At 31.2% G+C, this 21,895-nt stretch overlaps 2 protein-coding genes across 2 annotated transcripts in view; one reads left to right on the top strand and one right to left on the bottom strand.

Moving 5' to 3' along the window:
• LOC129217113 (high mobility group protein 20A-like) overlaps positions 1-437 on the bottom strand; it is a 32,239-nt gene extending 31,802 nt beyond the window's left edge. The window contains exon 1 of the mRNA XM_054851364.1: positions 351-437. Coding sequence (XP_054707339.1) covers positions 351-354 — 4 coding nt within the window. The 5' untranslated portion in view covers positions 355-437. The remainder of the gene's footprint in view (positions 1-350) is intronic.
• Positions 438-1,280: 843 nt separating this feature from the next.
• On the top strand, positions 1,281-18,911 carry LOC129217112 (interleukin-1 receptor-associated kinase 4-like). The gene is made up of 8 exons (XM_054851363.1): positions 1,281-1,553; positions 1,707-1,870; positions 5,418-5,763; positions 9,965-10,079; positions 10,847-10,965; positions 17,214-17,466; positions 18,381-18,524; positions 18,742-18,911. Exons 1-8 carry the CDS (start codon positions 1,369-1,371, stop codon positions 18,796-18,798), a joined length of 1,383 nt encoding a protein of 460 aa, XP_054707338.1. The 5' UTR covers positions 1,281-1,368; the 3' UTR covers positions 18,799-18,911.
• The last annotated feature ends 2,984 nt before the right edge of the window (positions 18,912-21,895 follow it).

The following is a 21,895-nucleotide window of genomic DNA, read 5'->3' as shown; positions in this document are numbered from 1 at the left end:
CAAAACGCGGGAAATGTTGTTGATATCCCGGAATGGCAATAAAAAATGATTAAAGGGTTACGAATGTAAGAAATGTTTTGTATTCGTCAAACCCCACTAGTAGAGAAAAATTACAATTATTACTCTATTCTCAAGAAAGTTCATTAGTTTTCCATGCAAATGTGCGCAGCAGCTCAATAGCCACCAAGCAATAACTCATACAAAATGGCGGGAAAGGTTAGTGCCTTTAAATTTTAGATATTCTTCTTCAAATTTGTTTAAAACGCATTAAATCCACAAAGTTATGCAACGAACATCAATGCTAAAGCCATATTATAATCCTACAAGAATGGAAAAATCAGTACGCTTACCCATAATTTGTGTAAAGTATTCAAAATTATGATTTTAATTTTACTCCAATACATACAACATACGACAAAGCGACGCTGTACTACATCTACAGTGTAAGAAAATACTCTCAAACACAAGCATTTTGAAATGACATAATATTTACAGAAAAAAGAACTCTCGTTTTTTCAAAGTAAATATTTTAAAGAAAAAAACATCTAAAAATGATACAAAACACATGGTTTTGTTGTTAGATAATGCTTCTTGGAATGAAAAACAAAAAATTTTCTTCGCTTTTAATCACTATATTTTTACGTATTATTATTGAAAATGCGTTTAAATTTTCTTCAATCTTCCAAACAATTAAGCAAGAAAATTAAACTAAGAAAAATTGAGGAATTCAAGGAATTAAAAGAAAATTATTAAGATACGGATTGATTATTCGAAATTTATGAAATTAATGTTGTCTTTTCACAACTTCACAATAAAACAAAAACAAGATTTGTCTGAAACTTCTTCAGATTATTTGCTCATTCCCAGAATTATTAATAACCACTCAAATGTTTCTTTCTTTTCTGTTTTTTTTTTCTTTTTTTCAAATTCAATCAATTCTCTTCCAGATTTTTGATAAGTTCAAAGACCTGTGCTTATTTACTGGGACTTTTTATTCAACAGCTTTCATTTTAAGAATCTGCTCTTGTGCTATTAATGCAGTTTACTGCCCTATTTCAAAATTTTCTTAATATAATCAAAGAATTCGGTCTACTATCAGCTGAAAATGTATCTAAAACGATACATTTATTTCTTAATTATTTTTTTTCTAAAATTGACTTTTTAATCAATACTTTTTGCAGGTACGTCCATTCATAAAGAGAAGGAGAGTCTTGCCGTTCTTCGCTTATAATGATCATTTATCTCGAGTATAATATAAAGTAAATGTAATACTTGTACATAAGAATTTTATCAAATGTTTTACATATATCAAAAGTAGGAGCTTATCGAAATTATTTTACAATCATATTATCTTTAAAGGAAAAAGATATGTCCACAAATTCATCTGTTGCAGGAGATATTACTTTGGATACAAAAATTTGGAAGTTAAACTTTGGAACTCGAAATCGGATTAATGACTTATTAAATGAAAGTGACAATTGGAAGTCTCTAGCAGAAGTTATAACTGATCCTGATAATCCAGATAAGCTTTTGTTTCGTGCTCAAGATATAAAGTAAGTAATTATTTGAGAAATTTTACAAAAAGATAACTTTCTTTTGCAGTATAATTTTTTTTATAAATTTCCTTCTTGATTTGAAAAAAGTAATTTATTTTACTAGCTATATTTATTTTCAACCAAAATTTTATTAAACATTGCTTTTTTCAGTAATTTAGAATTGCAGTGGCGAAGGGGAAGCAGTCCAGCAGGAGCTTTAATTGAACATTGGAGTCAACGTGGTGTTGATCAGCCTAAACTCAGAGATTTGCTAGATTTTTTCCAGAAAGCCAATCTTTTCCATGTGGCTCGTTTGATCAAAAAAGAAGTATTATGTAAGTAGGTTCATCATGCATCTCCAACCACACCCGTCATTTCAAACATTTCCCGGGGTGCGTCAAATTGGCTTGCTTTTGGCATATTATGTCAAAAAATAACAAAACACCTGCCCATATCTCTGCACTTTCACCCTGTCATCCTTTCAATCCTGGTTTATTGTTTTGCAAAGTTCATTTATCAAATAAAATATTTTTTCAAAATATTCAAAACAAAAAACTATCTAGTTTATGTGAAGAATTTTTTTTTTGTCAAAACTGTTTAATGAATTACTTTTATTAATTATTTTTCTTTCTTTGATAAAGGGAAGAAGAAAAAGCATGTAAAAAAATATATAAGTGGAAGAAGCATATTTCTTTTAAAATTTGCACATTTACGGTTTCTGCAATTACAACAAATAGTTTAAACGTTCCTAAAAGTATCAAGACTGTGCACTAAAAAGACTTTGTAAAGTAACTGTATTTAGTCCTAATGATTTGTATAATGCAGCAAAAAGCTTGGAAAGGAAAAGCAATTCTACAGCAAAGGGAGAAAAAGTGACAAAAAGGTGTCAAGTTATATTTTCCTTCATTATATTCCATATGACAGTCAAAAAAATTTTTTAGCTCTAAAAATAAGATTTCTTTTTTGGTGTTCATAAGCGACTGCAAAGGAAAAAAAAAAAGAAAAAAATTTTTGACAAAGCAAGTCAAAAGTTTTTTGTTGTAGTATTTCCGTTATTTTATTAAAGTTTATTATTAAAGATTTAAAATTCAAATTATTTTGAATGGTATACCCCCCCCCCCCTCCTCAAAAAAAGAAAAAGAAAAAAAAACACCCCAAGAATGATATTCCGCCATAAGAAGAGAGAAATACTCTAAAAAACATTCCTCACCCCCTCCCAAGAAACTTTAATGGCACCAATTTACACCATGATTCCCCCGCCCCTCAAAAAAGTACTAGGGGGAGGTGAGGTACGTTGGACCGTTCTCAATTATTTTAATACTATTATTATTATTTTTTATGACCAAAAAATAGCACCTATGGTGCTACAAATCCTATAATAAAATCAGACGGTACAGTTATATTGAACAAATTTTATTCCAGAAAGTGTTATTTTAGTAGTCCTGAGTAATTTTCAGAAAACTGTAATTTTGTTTATTTTTAATGGTTTTCATCAAGATTGCGGTTAAAAAATTGAACTTCTTTCTTAAAGTAACTTCCTTTAGTTCATAATAATTGGCAATTTTTTCATTTTTTGTCAAAAAGAAAAAAATTATGACATTACTTTTTGCAGACCAAAAAGGTTGGTCCACTCTTTGTGGGGCACGTTGAACCGGACCAACCTACCCCACATAATTTTAAAACTTTTTTTTTCTCTTAAATCTCAATAATTATAACAATATTCTATGAATTTTTTTTTTTTTTTTTTGATTTTTAAAAAACAATTATATGTATTAATGGTGAATGCTTATTGCTGTTTTTAAATAAAGATGATTTATCAAAATATCAATTTAATATGTTATATTGATCTTTAAACTTAATATTTTTCACTCTACACACAACAGAATATAAAGTAGTTGCAAAGCTTAATCATATTTGTCACTAAAATTATAACAAAAGTTGTTTCAGTCATGCTGTTCAACGTGCCTCACCAGGTGGACCACCCGTGGGGCACATTGGTCCACTTTACGAGGTTCCATTAAAAAATTAATGCAAAAAAAGTTAATCAACTCAACACTTCCAAAAAAATCTGTGGGATTGGGAATGGTTTAGTGAAGCTTATTGCAGAAAATCAAACTGATCATTAAATTTTTTGATGAGGTAAAAAATAAGTAAAAAAGTGGACCAACGTCCTCCACCTCCCCTTACTTTATGCATAAAATTTGAAATGTTAAATTATTTCATTTTTCACAAAGTAATGAGTCATGTAAAAAACTCCTTGTTATATATTTTCTCTTTTTTATGCTTTAAAATACGTCATAATACATAATTTTATAAATAAATTATTGATTTAAACAGCTTTTTAAGCACTTTATTTTGTGTCAGACGTTACCTGCTTTGCACATTCTACGTCTAACATAAACTTCCACTTCTGACACCATTGAAAAAAAACAAAATTGCTATTTATTGCAGAATTAATTTGGTGAAAACGAAAAAACTATTCATATTTAAGCTTTGCTCTTTAACATTCAAGTAGTCCAAAAAAAAAAAAAAAAAATTATTAAAATAAATCTTTGCACTGTTAGTGAATTTTCATTTCCCCTTTCCTATGTGTCTGACACCATGAGGTGGTTTTCTTTTCTTTTTTCCATATAAAGTTAGAACTTTTTTAGAAATTCCATAGGTTTTTTAATTGTTTCTACATGTGTAAGAATTGAGAACAAAATTCTCAAGATAGATCTTTGTTTTTTCGTGCAATATACCTTATAGGAAAGCTTATTTTGTGTTGGTTCAGATTCAGTAGTTGTGTTTTGATGAATAAATATTAGAAAATGCCAGTTTTTTTAAACTTGACTGTTAATTAAGAGTAAAATCCAACTTGGGGTGTGTCTCGGTAAGGCACATTGTTTCATATGTTGTGTTTCAGACTGAGTGTGAGGATTCATACAATAAAAATCTAGCTTTTTATTTTAGAATTTAAAGAAAAAAAAAACCTCTCACTTCCGCAATTCTTTATGTTTTTACAAAATCTTGAGGGTTTCTTGTAGTTTTTAACTTTATATTTACTGCATGTAAATTTATTTTACAAAAAAAGTGCAGTTATTTTATCCTAAAAGTTAATTTTTAACGATGCCAAGAATTATTCAAGCATATTCTGTAAACGTCCCTCCTTTAGGTACTGAATTTCTGAAAATAAGTTGACCCTACGATTTTATAAATATATGAAGGTGTTATTTTATGTAAAATATAGTAGATATTTTTAGTAGGTATTTTGAAAGCATTTTTGGATAGCAAATTAATGTATGGTATTTTTGTATTATTTATGTTTAGGATGTTCTGTCAAGACGTTTTTACTTTTCATACATTGAAATTTGAATAACTAAGCGTTTTTTTGGCTGAAATAGTTACATTTTGGGGATGTTTTCCACTTTAAACATTGCATATTGAATTACTTTGCTCTTTTTTAGTAAAGTATGATAAAAGTTTTTGTTCAGTGAAATGCATGTTGAAAAATAACTTTAATTTCTATTGGTACATATTTCTTTGGTGAGCTGTGATAGTAATTTGTTAATTTAAGCATTTTAAATATCTTCTAGTAATTTTTCTTTGTGTACAAAAACTTTGTAGTTTCTGGTATTTTTAAAGCAAATATTCGCAATATTTTTTTGCTGTGGTTTTATGTTATTTTTATATGTATTGTGTTCTGAAGTGCTTTGATCATGTTTTTTTATCTGAATTGTTACTGTTGGCGCCAAAAAAGCCTTGCTAAGAACGATGTATGACATATGTCGTCATACATCGTTTTCTTGGCGATGCTATCTTGGCGCCAACAGGAAAAAGTCGGCAAGGGTGGGGTATATGACATTAGTTCTGATATTATTTTTTTTTTTCATTCTATGGTAGTTGAAAATAATTTGGAAGATGAAGTTGTTGAAGAAACTGTTGTTGATCTTTCCGTTGGAAAAGTGGAAGCTGAAAAGTCAAGTACTGATCCATTGGAAGGCGGAAGTATAAAGGGAACAATTGATGGTTTTGATCTAAAGGACATAACAGAATGCAACTACAGTGAATTGTCCCGTGCTACACAGAACTTTTTAGATAAGGATATCAGAGAAGGGGGCTGTAAAATTGGTGAAGGTTCTTTTGGTCAGGTTTTTAGAGCTTGCTTGTTTGGAAAGTTGCTTGCTGTGAAGAGATTACAGAGCTCTATGCCTAATCAATTTTTTACAGAGTTGAAAATCTTACAAAAGTGATTATCTATTTCAGTACTTTTGATGTTAGATGTAATTGTTATTATTTTTACAAGGCATCTTCCTTCCTGCTCCCTCATGCACACCAACCCCCCAAAGATTGCTTTGTAATTTTATTGAGTTCTAGAAGAGTTAAATCATCTGCTAGAAAATATTTCATTGAAATATTTACTTCAGTTAAAACAAAATGAAAATCCCACTCCTCTTCCAGAGTCAGATAAAAATATGCAGTTTCAGTGCACGCAACTCAAAAGTATCTGCAAGCTAATAATTGTCTATCACGTTAAAAAAAAGGGGGGGGGGGATTCCCCCCCCCCAAAGATCATAATAAATAAATAAATTTTGTAAAGATTTGTTGTGTAAAACAACGTTATAAAGCACAAAATTACAGGTATATGCTTTGAGGTTACAAGGAACTAATTTTCATACCAATTATGTGAGCCTATGAATGCAAAGACCGAAGCTAAATTGAAAATTTTTAAAACTAAGCTTCTTTTAGCAGATATCTTTGCATTTGTAAGCTCACATATTTTTGGGAATTACATCTCCACTGCAGATCATACATTGGTAGGACCTTTCTCTTCTCTGTCAAGTCAAGAAATCAATAGGATACACAAATTTCTGAAAACAAAGGAAAAACTAGAAATTCGCTGCTCTTGGAAATGCTCTGTTGAGGGAGGGGACAAAAACAAATGCAATAAATCTAGTAGCAAGAGTTATTTATGTAGATGAGAGATACCACTAGGAGCAAGTTTCCCCTGTGTCTTTGGTCCCTTAACAACCCAATGCATACAAGAATTCAAAAACTATTACGCATTTTTGTACCTAAGCGCCGCGGCACTTAGGAGAAAAAAAAGTTTATAAATTGCTGATGTGGTGCATACAACAGGTGCAGAGCATATAATGTTTTTTTTTTTTTTTTTTTTTTTTTTTTTTACAATTAACAACATTTTACAGAAAATAAACTATTTTGAAAAGAAGGAAAATAAAATGTTTGGAACTTTCTTTGAAATGATTGAAATTGTGTTCAAAATATGTTTTGAATTAAAAATAACAAAATTCCAGATATCTTCAAAAAAAAAAAAAAAAACAGAAATAACTTTTCTTTCACATTGCTTGTTAAACTTAAAGCGCGGTGCTTACTCTCGGTGCAGTGCAAACTTCCAAAAATACGGCAAGTGCGGACTTGCTGGCCCTATATGATAAGCTTTAAAGTCACAGGTGCTTTTGTGGTTTGATATGGAGCGCCAAAAAAAAAAAAAAAAAAGAGTAAGAAAAGATGAATAGAAGAAAAGAAGGGAGGATTAACATTTTAGTATTTTTTTAACAGAAGGAAAAAAAGGCAGGTGGGAAACTGGAACATTACTCACGATTATGGCGAGATGAGCATGTCCGTAATTAATGTATCCATACAGCACCAAATATTTTTTACAGCAGCGAATGTATCTGCATCCGTCTATATTATCTAGCTATGATTACTATGTTTTACATTAGCAATATTAATTTTAAACAAATTAAAAGTAAAGAAGGAGAACTTGAATTATTATCGTGACATGCGCGTGCCCACAGTGAATGTATCCACACAGCAGCGAATACATCTACCGAATGTGCGAGTATATATACTCTCTAGTAATAATTTTTACAATATAAATAAATAATATCAGTATGAATTTGAAACAAATTATAAATAAAGAGTGAGAACTTTTATGATTATCGGACAACGTGCAACTCCGCTGCGATTTATCCGCACGTCAGCGGATGTATCGGCGCACGGCGTGTGTGCATGCATCTACATTATCTAACTCTGTCTTCTTCTACAAGAAAATATAATTTAACTAACACACTCTTTATTGTTAGAACAATATGAAAATCCCAATCTCTCTTGAAGAAAAGAGAATTTAGTTTAATACATATAACAAAATTTTAAAAGCAATAACGCTTATAAGTAGTGCCAGGGTCTGAACTAGTTTTTACCAAACTTCAAAACTGCAGGTGCTAAGGAACACAGAGTATTTGTAGGACAGAGGCCAATCTTAATATTAGTTCCAATGCTGTCTGAAGTTGTGTTTAACGCCTCGGGCATTGGGTAGAGAGGCATGAACTATTTCCATTCATTTTTGCTATTACTCCTTATTTCAGGCTATAACAGCCTTTTTTAAAATCATACAAATACAAATGCGACAACCAGCAACAGGCTCTATGCCTTGCTAGGCTAATCCTAATCAGTTTATTAGTCTCCAAAGAAGATAAAGGTCCTCTTAAAGCTATCTATTACCTTGCTCATTACAGCCTCTTCCCAGGGTCTGATTACTGAATAAGCCCACAAGGTCTTAGCCTAGGGCCTCTGCTTTTTAGTGGCACCCAAATTGCTAAAATTGCTTTAGCCAGTGGCTGAAATTGTAAGGTTTGACAGCAGGAGAGCCCAGAAAAACTTTGACCTAGGGCCTCTCAGTATCTTAATCAGGCCCTGGCGGTAAGATGATCCAAGTGCCCACTACCCTTCTAAAGCAATATTTTTTCCTTATTTCCAGGTTAACCTCAGATTTGAATCACTTAAAACAATAATCCATTATCCTACTTTGCAGGCAAAAATTTTATCCATTAATATATTTTCTTTGCTCCAGGCTATGCATATTAAGCCCTTTACGTCTGGTATCATGATCTAAATCTAAAAGTCTCCTTACTAGCCTAGTAGCCCTTCTTTGAACCTTTTATAATAAAGAAATATCTTTCTTGAGATAAGGAGACCAAAACTAAACAGCATACTCCGAACAGGGTTTTTTTCAGACCTTTTGCTTTGGGGGGGGGGGGGGGAGGTCAATGCCGTTTTTAAGGAGTGGGACATGCCCCCAGCCCCCAAGAAATAAATTCAAAATTACCAACTCTGAATAATTTTATAATATCAGTTTGTAAAGTTACTTCCATGCTGGGCTTGCCGGCCCCTCCTGAAAAAATCCCTCTATGCATCCACGGGCGGGACACTATGAGATTTAAAAAACATTCCTAGTTTATTATATCATTCCCATAAAAATGTAACAGATCAAAAGTCTGACAATACTGCAATATAATGAAAAACAGAAAATTTATTGGAAAATACAAAAAAAAAAAGTAATGAAAACATTTCTTAACCATTAAAACATACACAAAATCACTCTAAGTGAGAAAAATATTATCAAGTGTCATATTAACGGTTCTCCAGCACACTGCAAATACCGAAGAAACTTTTAAATTTATGAAACACGCAACAAAGCATGAATATCATTTAACAAAAATTATAACTAAACATATTTACAGAAACAAATATTTGTTGAATTGCTCCTTCTAAAGTCGAATTTTGTTTCATTATATTGTCTTACATTTCCTAAAACTGACAATAACATGGAATAAAATAAAAATTGCAAATAGTAACGAAAAATAACTCTCACTAAGTTTTACAGGAAAAAAGGACAAGGAAAGTGATTAGAGCCAGGATTATGTGCACTAAAAAATCATGAAAAAAATGCACGCATATATATGCAATAAAACTTAAAATATTCACTAAACGTTAAAAAAATTAAAAAAAAAAAATATTTGCTCTTTTTAATTTTTTTTTCAAACTTACGTAAAGAAAGAAATAAAGAAAAGTTTTGTGAAAAATGCAGTAATATGCATTAAAAAAATTACTATTTTTATGCATTTATATGCATTAAACGTTAAAAGGGACAAAAATTAGCAATTACATATGCACATGTGCGAAAGACAATTTTGTAATATGTGCAAAAATAATTAACTAATTAAATAAATAAATAAAACTAAAATTAAAAAAAAAATCAGTGTGATCGCCAGTTTACATGATGAGATTTTTCTTCACTTACAAACCAGAAAGATTGTTTGCCATTGTCAAGGAATGACCCAAAGTTTTAATTGTGAAATTTTTTGGTTGTTTGTCATCAATGCTCTTAAAGGGGAGATTTAAAACTTAGACAACCTTTATACTAGGAATTTTATGTTCATGATTGGGAACTTTTGTCTTAGAACATGTACAATAAATTGTCCTGAACAGTACTAAACTTTTATTTGAATGCATATTGCATTTCTCTGTTTTACTTTTTAAGTTTATAAGTTATGCTCAATTCATGTCAACCAAAACTATGTACTTGAATTTCAATTTATTTGTTTACATTTGGATATTTGTGCATAAATTTTTTAAAAAAATTCTAGGTACAAACATGAAAATTTGTTACCCTTGTTAGGAATATCTGTTGATGGACCATACTGCTGTTTGATTTATGAATACATAGACAATGGATCTTTACAAGAAAGACTAGCTTGCATAGTAATGAACATTTTTATTTTAAGTTTTTATATTAACTTTTTGTTTATTGACTTATTTATTGAATTTAGATTTTTTTTTCAATTTAATTTTGTGCAAATGGGTGTTTGTTCTTCTTAGGTCCACAATAGACTAACAGTTCTCACTCTTTCTCCTCCTCTCTGCCTTTTAACAAAATTCCTTATTCTGCTTTAATCATACATTTTGCCTCAATCATTTAATCCCTTCTTTTTATTTAAATGGAAGAATAAAATAGGTCTTTAATTAAGGCAGCTATGCAAAGATTTTCACTTGATTTAATCTTTTTAGCTCGACGTGAAACAGCATTTGTTCTCGAGTTCTGTTCGAAATTTTTTTTATCATTCGATGGAATTTGGAGTGGAATTCGACAAAATAATCATCATTGGGTGAAACTTGTAGTTCCATTTGACAAATTGTGAATTTCTATGCCCTCTCAAGAGCTTAAGTTGGGGGGGGGGGGGGGAGTTAAAACTTGTTTGAACAATTCTTTTTTCTTTCTGCATGTAAGAGTGCAACTTAATTCAATATGATTTACTTCTGATTTTATCTCAATAATCAAGTGTCAAAACTAATATGTTTCCCCCCTTCTTTGAGGAGAATATTGTAGATATTGTTTCATGAATTATGATGTCTTTCCATACTAAATCATTTTATTGAAGCATATGATTTGTCTTCTTTAGAAAATGTATCAAAGTATAAAGCTGAAAAATAAATTTGTCTAAAAATGTTTTTAAAACATTTTTTTTTAGGACAACTCCCCTCCCATCTTGTGTGACACACGAATGTCTATTGCTTATGGATCAGCATTGGGAATAAATCATTTGCATACCTTTCAAAAACCACCTATGGTTCATAGAGATATCAAGAGGTTCAATATATATTTTAATCTACCATTTATTTTGTATTAATTGTAGGGGAACACAGTGTACAATCAGCGGCTGATTACAGCACAGGCCTGGTAGGCCTGTTGCGCTCTTTCATTCCCCCCCCCCATTCGCTCTTCCTAAAGGACACCAATTACTAAAAAAATTATGCATAGCATTACAACTATACGAGAAATGCACACATTTTCAAAATAATGACTCATTAATTGGAAAAATACTTTTGTCAGTTAGAATTTTGATTCACTCTGCGAGTAGCAAATTGTAGTAGGCCCTGAGTACAATTAAACAAACGTTACTATTTTTTTCTATCTACGATTTTCCACGTGCTTGAATATAATTAAAGGACACTTTTAGTCTGGTATTTTACTCAACTAAACATATGTTTAATAGGTTTTAAATAATGTTTTTAGTCTTGATAAACAGCAAAAAGTAAACCTCTAACAGTTTCATTGTACTCTGTATGCCAGAGTATACAATGAAACATACTGTGGACACTCAAAATCATGTGAGCAATTTTCATTCAATATAGTTTACTTTATGAATAAATCTTAATTGAGAGAATACAAAAAAAAAGAAAAAAAAAGATTGATTAAAATACAGATTAGGAATTTTTTTAAAGTACAAAAATGGAAATTGTTAAAAATATTATAGTCCTTGATAAAACAATAAATGAAAATAAGGCAACGAAATTCGATTACTTAATTTCTATACTATTAAATGATAAAATATCTTTCGTTTTATAATAAAGTGGATAAGTCCAGTGTTGTTTTGGTTTTAACAGGATATGGTTTCAACTATAAAAACACCCCTGGTTTTTACCATCCTGGTTGAAACAGATTTTGATCATGTGATCAAAATTGACTCTGGGATTTATACCAAAATTTGTATTACTAAATTATTTAACAGAAAAAAAAAGAAAAAAAAAAAAAACAAATGGTCAAATAATTTCATTTTAATTCACATATTTTAAACAATTCTATTACATTTCTGATTTTATACACAAATTTTCATGAATAAGCAGTGCCAAGCAAAGAAGATAACCTGTAGAAAGATATCTAACTGGAGACATTACCTGTTAATGTTAGGCGTTAAATTTTTTAGTAAAAGTGTATTATTTTTAGCAGCATCAACATGTGTTTTATGCCATAAGCATGATATCTACCCGTGATATTTAGTTTCTATTAAACGCATTCACCATGAGCACAATGAAAATGTTTCATTATTATATGTTTTAACATCATTATTTATGAAATGACCTGTAGCCTCAAGAATCAGAACAGATGGTCACATGATAGACTCCCTTCTTCCGATTTGAAGTTACGTTTTAACTTTTATGAAATAATTACAGGAGTAAAATATAAAATGCATGCTTACTAAATTCTCTTTTAATGTATGAATCGATCAGTTTTATCAGTTTTCTATTAATCATTAATATTAAAAACTTAAAAAAGTGGAGCTGCAAGCCTTCTTTACTTTTGAAATTTAGGGCAGTTACCCCCCTTGTCTGCCTGTATGAGCCGCCTATGAAAAGTAAATGTACCCAAGTCACTTCAGTAACTGGAACATACATGTAAACTGCAAATTTCTATCATTAACTTTGCTGATTTTAGACCTAGTGTCGCTTTGAGGTCATGTTCCCTTGCTTCATTGTACCCTGTCTTCCCCTATTATGTTTTTATGTATTTATTTAAGATGTGTTGTAGAAACCAAACTGTAGTAACTTAAATAATTCATTAAATGCATCAATTTTACATTAAATAATTTTGCAATATATATTTTAATTATTTATTGTTTAAACATCTGCACATATATTAACAGTAGAATATTAGATATGCCAAGAATATAATATGAAGATCTCAATCCCAAAACTATAGCAATGACATTTAGGGGGAAAGATCCAATTAGAAGTAAAATTGTTATTGATACTAGAATTATTGAATAGGTGAAGCACTTCAACTACCTAGGATGTGATATCACCTTTGACCACAACAATGATGTCCAAAACAAACTACATAGGTTTCAACACTTATGTGGAACCCTAACAAGAATCCTAAAGGGAAAAACGAGAAAGGAAACACAACTGAAGTTCTATAAGGTTATGGCGGTGCCAACCTTACTATATGGCTCCAAAACATAGACTTTGAACACCCAAGAAACTATTAGAATTCAAGCAGCAGAGATGAAGTATGCGATCAGTGAAGATTTGCACTATCCCAGACAAAATAAGGAATGAATCTATTTGAAGGGAATTATAGATATTCAGCCTCTCTCTCTCTCTCAATGAAAAAATTACAAAATATCGTAACGATTAGAAAAGCCATGTTCGAGGTATGATACGAGGCAGACTTCCAAGAGCTGCCTTTTATTACAGACCAAGGGGCAAATGAGACAGTGGCAGGCCCAGGAAATGGTGGGGCGACCAAGAAGCCGGAACAGGCTATATGCCTAATCCTTGACGAAGATAATAATGATGATGTCTTTCCTGTCTCCTGCTAGTAGTTTCTTCACCTGAAAATTTGAACATTTGAAAAAAGAATGATTTAACCTAATTTGCACTAACTTTTTTCTTGATTAACAGTATAGTCTCCCTATTACAACTAAACTTGCTTTTAGTAAATTCATCCCTGTATTGTTTTATTTATTTATTTTTAGTTTTATTTATATATTTTAGAGTACAATACCTATCCTTTAGTCACACTGAAAATACTTTCCATAGTGGCTATGCGCCATGCAATGAATTTTTTCATATTTTTGCACTTTTTAAAGATAATTTCTTATTTTTACTCTAGTTCATTTAAATTCACTCTGTTTGTATACAGAGCGAATCTCTGTTTGGATCAAGGGTTCTCAAATGATGGATCGTGACTCCCAGGGGGGTTGAGAAATGTGGAAGGAAAGTTTAAAGAAAATTAATTTATTGCTGTGTTTTTCGTACTGTGTGCAATGATGGAACTTGAAGGAGCGCAAGGTCAAGAACTGTCATAAAACTACCGCAAAATTATAAAATCAGTAAGATCTACAACTGCCTCTTATTATAAAAGTAATTCAAGAGACAAAGATTCATGTTTATTTTTCTAGTTACTTGTGTTTCAAAGGATAAAACTTAACCATTTATGTAGTTTTTAGTTATTGTTTTAGGGCAGCGTTTTTAAATTTCTTTGATCAGTACCACCCTTTTAAATGCTCACTTTTTTCTTGTGAACCCTTAGTTTTTTGTCAATAGTTTGCAGTGGTGTAGCTTAGGTTCTGTTTGAGAGGGAGCCCAGGTTCTTATCTCAAAGAGACTATCACATTAACTATTTGTTGTTAAATTGATAATTAAATAGACTTCATTATGGACCATGGTAATTATTGCTAGTTACAAATACAAATTATTATTTATTATAAAACACCAAAGCACTCTTATTTGCATAGGCGGCTTGTGCCCCAAAAAAATAATGGGGGGTTAAAGGAGGTGCGGGAAGGGGGGCAGGTTTGGTGGGTGACACACCCTTAGAGCTAAATTTTTTCTTCAAAAATTGAGAAATTGAATTTTTACGTCATTTTTAATGAATTGACCTTCTTCCAAAAATTCGCGAAACAGACTCAAAAAGTGGGCCACAGAAGACTCCCTCCTGCAAAATCAAAGTTCCATTTTAATTTTTACCTAATAATAACCAGAAAAAAGTATAAAACAAGCACTTATTAAGTCAGTTCTTTCTTTAATCACGTGAATAGATCATCACTATTATTTTTCATTCGACCCTTATTAGTTTTGTACTTAGAGAAGTGGAGGGGCAAAGTCCCTTTACTGTTGAAAGTGAGAGGGCAATTGCCCCCTAGTACGATCCACCTATGCCTACTTGTGATTCTGAGTATTTTTAAAGGGGATAAATGAGGCAGCCAGAAGCAAAGGGATGTAAGTGGATTTTTAAAGTTTCAAGTAAATCACGTTTAAATTTCAGATCCTAGGTAGTCTCATTAATTTTCTTTCTTAATCATGCTATACAGTGCACCTTCTAGGGCTACTAGTACCATTTCTTGCCTCAAAGCAGATGAGAGGCTCTCCTATCATTTGTGCTGGTTATCTCCAAATTTTTAATTTTGTCACTTACCTTCCTTTGCTTCTTACTGCCTCAAATAACCTCAGAAATTATGCATGAGTTATATGATTAAAATATTTTCTTAGTAAGAAAAATAAATATTAATGTATTTTACCTACAATAGTGTTAATAATTCACTAAAATTTGCAAAGAAAAAGTTTTTAAAACTTTAAAATTGAAATATCTCTTATTTTACAATTTTTAAAGTTATTCATAAATCAGACTTTGATGTTATTGTATGTCATGTTGACTTAAATTGGTCCTCACTCGTTAAGTGTTAAAATTGTGCTTTCAACTGTTGCCATAGATACTGAGAGAGTGGCTAGTATTAATAGTAGAATATTTGAAATGTTTGTCAAAAATCGTAATTTTAGGTATACAGGTAATCGTAATGTTTGGTAATGATGCAGAAAAGGGAATTTGGGATGTCCTTCCATACGTTTTTCACCATTGAAGTCACTTTTAAACTAGTCAGTAGTTTCTTCCTGATTTTTTTCGAAATTGAAGTGTTTAAAAGTGAAAAGAAGTGCTTTATGACTAATCTTAGAAAAATTTCGAAGTTGTATCTTAAACGCACAATTTCAGGCGACAAATAAAATTATTCCTTTAGTGGCTAACTTTGATGGGTAATAAAGCTCAGATTGGTATATGAAAGTAAAAATATTTTTTTTTTAATTTTAGGAAAGCGTTTTTATTGATTTTTTAAGTGACAAACTTTGATAGAGGTGGAATGAAAACATGCGTCTCATGGAACCCCTGAGCGAGCTTCGTGGAACCTGGGGTTCTGTGGAACACAATTTAAGAAACGCTGTTTTAGGGTTTAGACAGAGTTAAAACTTTGGGGGGTTTCAAAAATACTTAGTCTAAAAAGGGGGTTCCAAAGTCTAAAAGTTTGAGAATCCCTGCTTTAGATAACACAAGATAAAATCACCCTTTTTGAAATAGAGTGCATTTGTAATGAGAGAAATCTTCTGAGATTACTGACACATGACTTCTTCTGTTGATGAAAATTTTAGTCTTGTGAAAAAAGAAATCGGCAAATTGATCCTTACCATTACTACAAACTCTTGCTGGTGTGCCAAATTTATTTTTGCAACCAGTTTGTTGGCATTCTTAGTGAGATGTCATCTGCCTCCAGCTCAGTTTTTTACCATTTCAGACAGGACAACAACATGGAGGATATTGCAGTCCATGGTTGTCATAACTGGGCTGTTGGTACATTGCATGCATACCATATTTTAGGTAACCAATTTCCTCTCTGCCTAGTTTGAATCGGAAACAATGAATCCCCTTCAAATTGTCAAGTTTGGCTAAATTTCAAAACTGAAATTTTTACAGTTTTTTTTAGTTATAGCTTTGGAACTCAAAAGTTTCTTTACCTCTCCCCCTCTTTTAAATTTACACATATGGGCACCAATTTGTCATACTGAAATGTTAATATCTTTAGAAACCACAAGAGGAGCTTTGTAAATGGAAGAAAATGTACCCATTTTTATTTCAAATTATTTGTAAGCTAATTTTTATTAGCATTCAATATTACAAAAAATCCAAAGTTATGAGAGTGTGGGATTTTTAAAGAAAATTCTTTTTAATACTAAGTTTATACTACATCAATTTATAAATTATTTTCAGTTTTCAGCCCTTTTTTTTTTTTTTTTGCATTTTGCAAAAAGTTGTATAGTTATTAAAAATAAATGAGTAAATAAATGAATACTTTTTGTTTCTCTAAAAAGTTAAAAATAACTCTTACAAAAATTTTCTTGTGGATTTTACTCTATATTCAAATTTTAATGAAATGAATCCTAAAGTGAGCCCCATGAGTTCTTTCAAAATCATTCTTTATTATTTTATTTAAGTAATTCTATTAATTATATAAAAGTAAAAATTTTATATCTGTAGCCTGTACAAACACTGGCATGAACAAAACTCTCCAACAACAATTGGTGTGCTAAATTTACTTTAGTTATCAGTTTGTTAACACTCATAGCTTCAATGAGATAACATTTGCCTCCAGCTCAGTTATTCTCCATTTGAGACTGATGAGTCCATAACAAGGATAAAACCCAGTCTCTGTATAACACAACTAGGTGGTTGGTGTATTGCATGCATTTCATTATATTTACGTATAAATATATTTTTCATTATTCTAGTGCCAATATCCTCTTGGATAAAAATTTTATTCCTAAAATTGGTGATTTTGGCTTAGTGAGAACTGGAGACAGTACAGCCTCTTCAACAATGCCTGTCACTGAACATGTATGTGGCACTACTATTTACATGGCTCACGAAGCATTTTATGGAGATGTCTCTGTCAAGCTGGACACCTTTAGCTTTGGTGTTGTCTTGCTGGAATTGCTAACTGGACTTCCTCCGTATGACAAATCTAGAGAAGATCAAGATTTGGTAAAAATTATTTGATTTCTTTTTTTATGTTTATATTCCTTTGATATAAAGGGTGTTTTTTTAGAGAAATAAAACTTTAAGTTGGCAACACTGTTTGATATGTGTGCCATTTTGATAGCTATCACTTGTTTTGTGTTCAGTGCTGTTTGCCATTTCCTCATGAATAGACAACAAGGGGTGCAACATGCCACACAGCTCGTGTCACAATTGATTTATTGAAAGAAACGTTCGGTGAACGAATAATTTCACATAATGGACCCGTGAATTGGCCTGCAAGATCATGTGATTTAACACTGCTGGACTACTTTTTGTGGGGCTATGTGGAGTCTCTGGTCTGCACCGATAAGCCACAGACGATTGACGCCTTGGAAGAGAACATTGGCCACCTTATTACTGACATACAGCTTCTATTGCTGCAAAAAGTGAAAAAATTGGACTTTCCAATTAATTTTCTCAGAGCCAGCCGAGGTGGCCATATGCCAGAAATCATATTTAAATAAAAATGGCAAAGAATCATCTTTCGAATAAAGCAACATTCACGGCAATTAACAACATTTAACTGTGTTTTATTTGAAACTAAAGTTCTCTACCTCTAAAAAAAACACCCTTTATTTATCACTTGTGCAGCTAGAATTAACTTTCTGGGGAAGAAGGTTTGGCCTGAATAGTGTTTATTTGGAAGAATTACTGTATTAGTATTAGCAATGCTTTTTAAAGCTTAGGGTTCTGGGACTTACTTATTTTAAAGCGATTTTTAGTTACAGGGTTTTATAGGGGCAGAGTGCTCCCAGCTCCGACTTTTGAGTTTTTAGCTTTTCAGTGCAATGTACTTTTAATATCTACGTTTTACCTTTGGAAAAAGGTGAAAGGGCGAGCTTGTTCAAATGCATTTTACATTTTCTTTCTTTTGTTAGATATCTTTCATGGAAAACTATGAAGACATTCTTGAAGTCTTAGACCCTAAAATACTTTGGGACACATCATCTGCTAAGAAATTATATGAAATTTCACAGCGTTGTTTATTGAAATCAAAAAAGAAGAGGCCAGAAATATCTGAGGTATTATGTAACATTTATGCATTCAATATTTGATTGTTTTGCATCATAAAGTTGGTACATATCGTGAAAATATAAAAAAGGATATGACATGTTTTTTGATACTTGATGAATGTAAAATTTTGCTATAGCTGTGAGTTTTCCTGTTAAGAAAATCATGCATTTATAATGTTGTTTAATTTACTTTCATTTAGTTATTTAATGAAAGTTTTTTTTTCAGATTTTAGAAGATTTAAAGCAATGTTATGTGGTTCATCATGAAAAGAAAGCATCATGAATCATTTTCTGTAAAAAAAATCATACTTCATTTTTTTTCATAAATGTTTTATATATTTAAAAAAATGTTGCTGCTGATTTAGAGTCATTTATCTTATTGCTATAGCTATTATAGATATATCTATTTATTGACAACAAATAGATGGATGTAAAATAAATATATTTTTATTCAAGAAAAAAGTTTTATTGAAAGTATACTTTTTAAATTCGATGCAGTAATACCTTTTCCATTTTATTTGAATTTGTGTATAGAATGCGTTAATCCTCACACAGGGCACAACAGAATTTTTCAGTATCTGTTCAAACTTCAAGTTGCAGAAAAAACTTAAAATGCACTAGCTTTTATTTGTCATGTAAATAAAAGCTAGCCCCTCTCTTTCAATCAAGTTATTTAAATTGGTCCCTATAAAAAAAGATCACAATAATGAATGAATTTTCATGCCAACTATTTGTAGCATTCATGGATTATTGGTTAATTTTACTCCAATTATTTTACATAAGCAAAATCAATTGAAGAAGAAGAAGAAAAAAAAAAAAAAACACTGTGCATCAATTATGCATTTAATTCCCCAGTAAAGTTTATTTCTTTGGCCTATTTGATAGAATGTTAAGAGGTAAATTTGACCCTGTGTTCATTCATTTTGAACAAACAATTGAGCATAAAAATATTGTTCTCAAAATCCATATGGGTTATAAAATCTAGTGTATCAGAACAGTTTCTAGGTCTGTGTTTGAAATAATTATAATAATTTTTTCGTGCATAAAATTTTTTTTTATTGCTGTTTTTAATTAAATGTTAGTTTACATTATTACATTCAATAAATTACTCTTCAAAATGATTGAACTTCTATAATATGGTTTTTGTAGTCAAATTATACACAATTGAAGTTGTCTACAAAATCAATTCAATTTTTAAAATAACTGGAATTATGGCATCATTTACTTGTAGCAACAGAGAATGCAAAAGAATATTTAATTATGAAAGCTTTTCTTAAATCTAATGACAAGCAGATGTGTTAAAAGAATTCTGCCACTTTTCAACAAAAGAACCTATAGTCGAAACTTCCATAGATTGTGTTTTGAAATTAATTGGATAAGAATCACTCCCTCCTAGATTTTAACTTAACGACTGCTTCTCATTTGTCTTGAACAGTCTTGAAATTGTCAATGCTTTTTGGATCTACTTAATTATCTAAAATTCTTTTCTCTTTTACTACAATAAAAGGATAATAAGCACATAATGCATTCAAAATGCAAGATCATCCTTCTCATTTGAATTTTAAGCTTAGGTTTTGTTTCTTGAATCTGTATTTTGTAACCTGTTTGTCGTTTGTCGTTGTCACTATATTTTATACATAGTTGTTCTTGGAAAACTCAGAATTATGTGTGTGTGTGGGGGGGGGGGGATAGTGCTTAAATGTAAATGTAGATCATATAAGTAAGGTAAACACACCAGTAGTGGCCAGTGGTTCAGTAGTGGCCACTTCAAGGTTACTTATATACTTTGAATAAAGAAATAAACAATAATAATTTTGTTTATGTATTGGTACTTAATGTAACTATCGTATTGAATCAATTTTATTCATCAGTTATTTGAATTTAAAGTAAGTCATGTAAATTCTTCAGATGAGAGAATGTCAGATGGCCACTACTGAAATCAGATTTTGGAGTGGTCACTACTGGATCGAATTTGAGATGTGGAAAAAAATAGATAACAAATTGAAGAAATTGAAATGCTGACATTTTTAAAAAATGGGACGATTAAGGAAGAATTGGTCTATAATATGCTCATTGAGTTACTATAGAGGTAGTTCATATTGTAGACCCATAATTTAAAAATATACTTCACTGTGACTACTATTAGTGCGTTTTGAACCTTGAAGTGACCACTACTGAAGCACTGGCCACTACTGGTGTGGTTACCTTATATCTTCTACATTCAATACCCAGAGAAATATTCACTTGAGAGATAGATTTCATTTGAATGATGTCTGGAGGAAAAAATATCTTGATACGATAAAATTGCTTAAAATTAGCATGTATTTGACACAAAAAACGAATAGACTGCCCTTTTTGGAAATATTTTTGCAACCAAAATAAGAGCTGCATAACAACTAGACAATGTACAGCTCCTAAATACAAAATGCATAACCATTTTTAAGTTTTATTAAATGCCGGCATACCCACAGACAGTACTAGAAAAATGTCAAAATGTATCAGGAATGATTTTAACCCGTTCAGGACGAATGACGCGTCTCGTCTTTACGTCAGCGCTAGTGGTTCTTCAGAGACGAAAAACACATGTGCGTTACAGTAAGTAATACTCAGCCGGCCTAACGATGCTATTCTGCATTTTGGATTTGGAACGAAATGTTTACTATTAGATGGCTTAGATGGCGTTACTTATCCATGTTCCGTTCAAATGATTGCTCTCCTGCATTAGTATTTTTCTGTCTGATGTCAGAATGGGGTCTGTCAAGTGTCTGTTATTTATTGGAAAGAAAATATAAACATGTGCTCGCAAGTGGGAAACGTATACTCATTTTGAAATGGCTATTTCTAGTTTTGGTTCCATTTATAATGGGATTGGAGGGGAGATATTCTAGCAAGGGGTTTTACTTTTATGTTCATTTGGTAGCCATGGTGAACATGTTATCTTTCCGAGGAGGAAATTTCTTACTTTATGACTGATCCATCTATGGATCTTTTGGGTCACATTGAAGCAACTATAAATTATTTTTGTTGGAGTTCCTTCATACAGTATTACTTTCGAAAATCATACGCTGAAAAAGAAGGCAAAGAATTTAGACGGAGATGTGTAATTTGCTCAAAGAAAAATAAAAAATGTAATACTACGTATGAGTGTAAAATGCTCAATGCACATTTATCCGTGCATGGGTGCAAGTTTGGCGATGTGTTCAAGACGGAAAATATTTTCAGCTCCTCCCCCCTCCCTCCGTTGCGTGCTTAAGGAAAAATTTATGTGCATAAATGTTGTAGATTTTAACAATGCCAGTTTTTGAAACTGTGTTTGATTTGAATTTTAAGGCTTTAAAATGTAATATTTCAGCGTTTTGATATCGTAATTCCAAACACCT

This window comes from Uloborus diversus, chromosome 2, assembly GCF_026930045.1.
Source record: "Uloborus diversus isolate 005 chromosome 2, Udiv.v.3.1, whole genome shotgun sequence".
Lineage (NCBI taxonomy): Eukaryota > Metazoa > Arthropoda > Arachnida > Araneae > Uloboridae > Uloborus > Uloborus diversus.
This window is presented reverse-complemented; position numbering and strand designations above follow the sequence as displayed.